Source organism: Cornus florida, unplaced genomic scaffold (genome assembly GCF_030987335.1).
Source record: "Cornus florida cultivar Cherokee Brave unplaced genomic scaffold, ASM3098733v1 CherokeeBrave_3.0.0_Hap2_Chr11, whole genome shotgun sequence".
Classification (NCBI taxonomy): Eukaryota; Viridiplantae; Streptophyta; class Magnoliopsida; order Cornales; family Cornaceae; genus Cornus; species Cornus florida.
In genome coordinates, this window is record NW_026775581.1 from 69,262,416 (window position 1) to 69,269,769 (window position 7,354).

At 32.6% G+C, this 7,354-nt stretch overlaps 1 protein-coding gene across 1 annotated transcript; it reads right to left on the minus strand.

Annotated features, from left to right (window-relative positions):
• Positions 1-565: 565 nt before the first annotated feature.
• Positions 566-2,952, minus strand: LOC132281246 (uncharacterized). Its single transcript, XM_059782969.1, has 5 exons — positions 2,761-2,952; positions 2,444-2,669; positions 2,067-2,346; positions 1,240-1,597; positions 566-1,120 (listed from the first exon to the last, which is right to left on the minus strand). Exons 1-5 carry the CDS (start codon positions 2,950-2,952, stop codon positions 566-568), a joined length of 1,611 nt encoding a protein of 536 aa, XP_059638952.1.
• Positions 2,953-7,354: the final 4,402 nt, after the last annotated feature.

Sequence of the window (7,354 nt, forward strand, 5' to 3'; positions counted from 1 at the left end):
TAGAATATTATAAGATGCCCAGTACTGCCATTGAAAAAAATAAAGAAAAATCTTAAAATAAAATAAAATATTATTTTTAATGAGATATTAATATTAATAAATGACTGCAAAAGGGAAAATATCTAAATTCCCAAAAGACAAAAGCACAAAACCATAGCCACCATGATTGAATACTTAACCTAAAAAGTTGATGTAAAGGCTAAAAAATAAAATATATATATATTTTTAATCATATATCAATCTCAATAATATATAAAAAAAAAATTATTTGAAGTAAAAAAACAAAACAAGAGAATGACCAGGTCTCTTACCCAATCTATACTTGTTAGGTAAGTCTTTCTTTCATTATGGGTCACAATCAAACTAATATCATAAGTTAATATCATTGCAGGAACAAATTAATATTAAGGAGTCCAAAGCATTATCAAAATAATTAAACAAAATATCTCCAAAAAGTGCCACATACCCATCACAAAATTAACCAGATAATTATCCAAAGCATTCATAATAAAAATTCAAAACCTGCTTAGCCAAATATCCAAAAAGGGTCACCTAAGTAAAATCTTCACGAAATGACTGTCTTCACCAATTCTTCCTTCATATCCTCATCAAGTGTGAAAAAAATTTGAATCAAGTCACGGTCACGACCAATTTGAGCCAAAGCTTTTGCTCGATCGGTTTTGTTCAAACTTGGTAACTTCATCAATTCTTCGTGTAGCCTAATTTTCAACTCATTAATTGAAGCATCTTTAATAGCTTGGCTAAGGCGTTCAGTACTTGATTTTATATCTGAGCCAATCAAAGTTGAAGATTGTTTCACTACTTCACACAATGATTCTGCGACACTTTGAGATTTCCTCTTCTTTTTATTTTTAGAGCTCACTTCATGAGTTTTTCCAATTGTGGGAGATTGCATAAATGATATCGATGCGTCAATATCATCTAAACCATCTCCAACATCATCATTTTCCTTGTTCATCCGTTCTTTATCCAATTTTTCCATAACATCAGCAGCTGTTTCAGCATCATTTCCGGTAGCACGGTCTTTTCCAAATATGGTGCATAGATCCTTATAATATGGAAAAGGTTTGTCTTTAAATTTTGCAGCATTCTTGTGACTCTATAAAAAAAAAAGCAATTATAAGAATATCATAATACAAAATTTTGAAAAAAAAGAGAGGAAAGAATATCATAATACAAATGAAAGAGAAAAATAAAATTATGAAGGCAAAAAAATACCTGTAGGTAAGCATCCCACACAGATTTCTCAGCAACCACACAATGGTTCAAATTATCATAACCAAACCCACTTGTGTTAGGCCCATGCAACATATCATGCACAGTAACAAAATGGGTTTTTAATGTTTTCATTCTAGATTTAATATGGGGGTTTGCCTTTAAATAAGAATATGGCAAAGTAACTGCAAGTATTTTCTCCACAGCTGTAACATGGCCAGGTTTGAATCCACGATCGGCATTATAGAGACCTGTGTTATGTAAGTCGAGAAGAGCCTCAATAAGCTTCATATCTTCTTCATCTGTCCACATCCGTTTATTGTTACCTGCTCCTCTTATTTGATCTTGTGTAAACTCCATCCTAACATGTACAAGATATATATAACATATAATTTTCACAACTAATAAATGCATTCACACATGTAAATTTGAAAGAGAAAAACTTCACCAATATATCAACCAAGACATATAAAAATTAATTAATAACTGATTATAGATAATAACCTATGCATAAAAAGAAACATGTCACATTGAAAAATAATTCTTAAAAAATAAAAACGTTTCTCAAAAAAATTATCTGAATCCCTTGTCTATTTTCCATCCATTCATTAAACATAAATTTAAAAAGAACATAAACTGATATGAAAAATTATCATCTCCCTTATCTAGCTGCCATCCATTCATTAAACATGTTGGTTGCTAAATTATCTCTCCATGCACTCCACTTATTTGATGTTTCGATTGTTGTAATTGAATCACCATGTACTTCATTCAGAGCATGTTCTTGTTCTTCCAAACTTTCCTCTAATGGGTCTATAGACATCTCTTACCTTATAAGATTATGCAATAGACAACATGCTAAAATGATTCGAGTCTGTGTTGTAGTCGAATAAAAAGAAGGACTTCTCATAATTGCCCAACGCATCTTAAGTAGTCCAAAGCATCTATCTATCACATTTCTTGCCGAAGAATGCTTCATGTTATAAAATTCTCGAGGAGTAGTAGGTTGGTGTTCATCCCTCCAATCATTCAAATGATATCTTTGTCCTCTATATGGTGCAAGAAATCCTTGACAATTTGTGTACCCAGCATCAACAAGATAGTAGTAACCTATATTTGTGACAAGTATAAGTGTACTAATTGGAAATTCTATTTAAAATTTAGTTGAAGTGTAAATATTATTTTTTTTTAATAAAAAAAGTCTTACCTTGAGGAACTTTAAATCCATTTCTCTTGTCCATTGCTTCTCGAAGCACTCTACTATCAGCAGTTGACCCTTCCCACCCAGGTAATATATAGATAAATTGCATGTCTTGTGAACACACTCCTAACATATTTGTAGCAATTTCACCTTTGCGTGTACTATATCTAGGCTTATCTTTTATAGGTACCCTTACCTTGATGTGTGTCCCATCTAAAGCTCCAAGGCAATTCTAATTTTTTTTTAGAAAAAAATAAGTCATTATGGTTATTAATAAATAAAAGATATATTCTTTCAAAAAAATAAAAATAAAGATTAATTACCTTAAACCATTTCCACTTCTCATCAGTTGAGTTAACAAGAACCGGCTCTGGTTTCTTAAGTAAGAGTCCTTCAAGACGCATGAGAGCATTCAACACATCTTGAAAGTGCCTACTGATAGTTTCTCCTGACCGCTGAAATCGAAATTTAATGACCCGATTCTTGACATGATGTGCAAGAATGTGAATAAACATTGCTACATGTTCATCTATCAACATATTTTGGGTATCTTTTAACCCACCTATACTTTTAAGCATGGAGCACAATTTGGTAAACGTTTGCCTATTCATCCTAAGTTATTCTATGCAAGTCACATCACTTGCATAAACTAGTTTGTATAGAATTTCTCTATTTGAGTAAAAGTTGACGACATATCTCGAGTTTAATGATCGCCTTTGATTACAAAAGTCTAATAAGCAACACATTAGATGAAACCACCAATTTACCGCATATAATATATTTAATCTAAATACATTTATTGCTACTAATTTCTTTTTCCTTATCATCTTCCTTGTCCTTAAACTTAGACGAGCCATAACTGCATAAATTTAAACTTAATTATGAGATGCAATATTATAAACGTTAAATATAGATCAAAAAATAAGAATAAAAAGCAAATTATTCAACAACTAAAGCTAAAATTTAACAGAGGCTGCAAGTTCTAGTAGTAAAAGCTCTAAGGCATTACTAAAATTTATTTATTTGATAGTACGTGCGTGCGCGCGCGCGCGTGTGTGTGTGTGTATGTGTGTGTATATTATGGGAGCACAAAGATAAACAGTATGTGATAGCAACAAATTTTCAAAAGAATTCTTCTCTGTGTCAATTAAATAAGCAATTCTTACTCCAAACATTGTCAATGAAGGCCAAATTGCCTATACAGTATCTTATTCCACATAGAAATTGAATGATGATTTTGTCAAATTTGTATAATTTTAAAGTCAAACATAAACTAAAAAGAAACCACTCCATTTGCAACATATCCTAGGTTCGAGATGCTGCATTTGCCACATGGAAAGAGGCCAAACTGTTAGACAAATACTTGAAAACAAACACAAAGATGTTATAGTGACAAACTTTTCAAATCTTTGTAGATCAATAATTATCAATAGCATCAATAACCTACAAGAACTTGCTGGAAGGAATGAATAAAGAATACATATATATTCTTTATAACCAGTAAAATAAAATACCATGCGAGGATATAATCATGTAACAGATCAATTGAAAAGTCAAAAATAAAATATAGGCCAATACCAGTAAAAGCTTGTCGGTTGTCTTTCCCATAGCAGAGAGAGCAATCACACGCCTCTCTTCTGGAAAGGAATCAATTTAAAGAATTTTGCTAATAAACCTCTCTACCGTCACAAAGATCAACCACTAGAGCACTGAAGTCGTAGGTCAATAGGCCAAACTGTTTTTTTTTATTTTATTTTATGTGATTATTAATTTTTATTTTATATAATCGTTGCTTCATACGTAAATGTTCAAAGAGAGAAAGATGGAGAAATCACACAAACGATTCAACACAAATATAAAAAAATAAAAATAAAAATAAAAAAGTGATAAACTCAGAAGATAAAGAGATTAATACATACTTATCAAAAAAATATATATATTGAGATTAATACTTGCAATTTGGTTAAAGGTTCTGCAACTTTTTATTGGCAGCTCTGTGTATATTCGGAAGAGGGGGAAGGTGAAAGACCTTTACCACGTCTAATAAAGAATCTTGAGAAATGTAAAAAAAAAAAAAATGTGAAAGATTTTTGGTCTATGAGAAATATTTTTGCCTTATTGGAATGTGATGAAGGGCTTATTGGGAATATTACAAAAAACTTTAATCTTACTATGGAATGGAATGGCCATTTCATAGGTTTAATAATGGAATGGATTTTCATTCCCTGGAATGGATTTTCATTCCATTGGAATGGTCATTCCATTCCATTCTTGCACACCAAACAAACAAATGGTTGGAATGAGCATTTCATTCCATTCTATTCCTGCACACCAAATGTAGCATAAGTACATCCATACTAAATTGCTATATTTAGTTGATTTCACACTTTTACATTTCTAGTTGATAACTTAGAGAATCTATGTCTTGATGTGTGGTATTAGATATTCTAATTATGCTAAATTGTTATATTTAGTTGATGTTGCATTTTAAACTTCAAGTTGATAATCTTGAGAATCTATATGTTGTTGCTTGTGTAAGCATGCTCCTATGTTGTTGCTTTATATAAGCAGGAACCTATGTTGCTAAAATTGCATGAATGAGGTGATTGATGCTAGAAATGATCTTAGGTAGCTAGGATGTTCCTTGAGTCTCACCTTTGACATAGACGTTAGGTGGAATGAACCACAATGATTAAATCATGCAAACTTGTAAAACGTAGGTTGATGCATGCTCATTTCCTACGAGTAGTTTTATGTTACTCACCCCTACGATACTGGAGCATATTTCAGGTACAAGAATCAAAGTTGAGGTCTTCATTATGCTTGGATGGTTTATGGACTTGGAGACTTCCATTTTTGTGAAGGTTGGCTTGGAATGCCAATTGTAGTCTTATATGTCAACATGTGTACATTTGATTCCATATATGTAATGTGTACATGAGTACACTCTTTACGATGTATTTGACATGTATGAGATGAGGCCGGAGGCCAATGACATGTAATTTGTATCCTATGTAATTTTTGACTTTATGGAATATTATGAATGTATTGAAAAATATTGAGTTTTTACTTCACCATGTTTGCATTGGGTGTGGGAATTCCATTTTGATTCTTCCATTAGCATTCATTCACCATGTATGAAGTGTGGCCAAGTGTAATACCCCTAGTTTTCAAAAGGATAGAATGGGAATTTAATTTTGATAATTTTGAGTTTTATTGCATTTTTAATATGTGAGTAATGTGTTTTGGTTTGTTTAATTATTTAAGTATGTATTTATTTTTAAATAAATGATTTACTTAGATTTGTTTTAATTATTTACTTGAATAATTTGATTGAGTTAATTGTTTTATTTAATTATTTTAATTGGATTAATTTTGTGATAGTTGATTTAGTTGGTTCTCAACGTGACTGTTATATAGCTTTTCATTGGGTTTATAATTTTCATAGGCAGCCGCCATTGATTTGTAACCTAGGTTTACATATGGGCCGGGTTATATATGGATTAGGGTTTAATGTCTAAACCTATATATATGTATATTACAGTGGATTAGGGTTTAAAACAATACAAAGCAAAACGTAGGTTTTCGGTAGAACAAAGATACAGTGAGATATTAAGAGACAGAGAGGAAGATAAAGAGAGGAGGTCTAGGTTTTGGTCTGGATTAAGTTTGGACCAAGAAGGAGGAAGGAGAGGTGTTTTTGGGTTGAACCAAGGCACTGGAGGAGCAGACTTACGATTTAGGAACTAAACATATTACAGAGACGGTGATTTACAGTTTCAAACTCTGAAATTGCAGGCAAGTCTCTGTTCTATTCTTTCCCCTTAATTCATGTTCTGTGCATGCCTGGTTAGACTTCAGGGTTTTAATAAAAGATAAAATGGATTGACACAAACATAATAACATGTTTTCCATGCAGATATGAATTTATTTGATCTCAGTGAGTTAACTGTTTTGCATACTGGTTGATTTTCTGCTATCTGTGTCTTTTACGTTTAAGCTTGTTTTAATGAGATTAGTAATAAGATTGGATGCCTTACAATTATTCTGAGAATGAGTTTAATCCCTAGAACAAGATTTTAAAACAGTTTTGAGTTTTACTAAATAAATCTGTTGTAAGTTGTCTAAAGTTGCTATCAGAAGTTATGTAATCGTTGCCGTAAGACTTGTGTCTAGTTCAGATTGTGGTTGCATAACAGTGGGTTAAGAGTACCCTAGAACTAAGATTGAACCCTAGAACAACCATTAAGAACCTTACAGAGGTCTGGAAAACACCGCAGTCGAAGAAGAAGCAGCAAAACGGACGACGGCACTAAGGGGAGAAGAGCAGGCTCCAAGAAGAGGAGGAGCCGGCTTTTTCTACCTTAGAGCCGGCTCCAAAGGAAGGTGGAGCCGGCTCTAGCATCTAGGAGCTGGCTCCTAGATTAGTTGAGCAGGCTCTTTGTTTTGAATGAGCCTGCTCTCAATTGAACGCACCAAATTTTGTTTCTGTGCACTGTTTGGTCTGTATAGGTTCTTGGAACTTTGTTTAGGCTGTTTTAAATTGTTGTTGGGTCTGGAATAAATCCGTTAAACTATCGAAAACATTAATCCATGATTAAGCATAAGAATGCAGCAAAATAAGTCTAAGGAAAACGGTAGATTGCAAACTGATTGTCGTTGCATTACAAACTGATGTTTAATTAAATTCTTGTTTATATAACTCTGTCTTGTGATTACTTTAGATGTGGATGGGATCTTAAAACCTGAAATAAAACTAAGTTCAATGACTGGAAACCACCGGAGTCGGAGAAGACAACAGAAGAAGAACAGACGTATACTTAAAGTGGAGAAGGCTCTACTTATTTGGAGAAGGCTCTACTTGAGTGGAGAAGGCTCTACTTGAATGGAGAAGGCTCTACTTATTCGGAGAAGGCT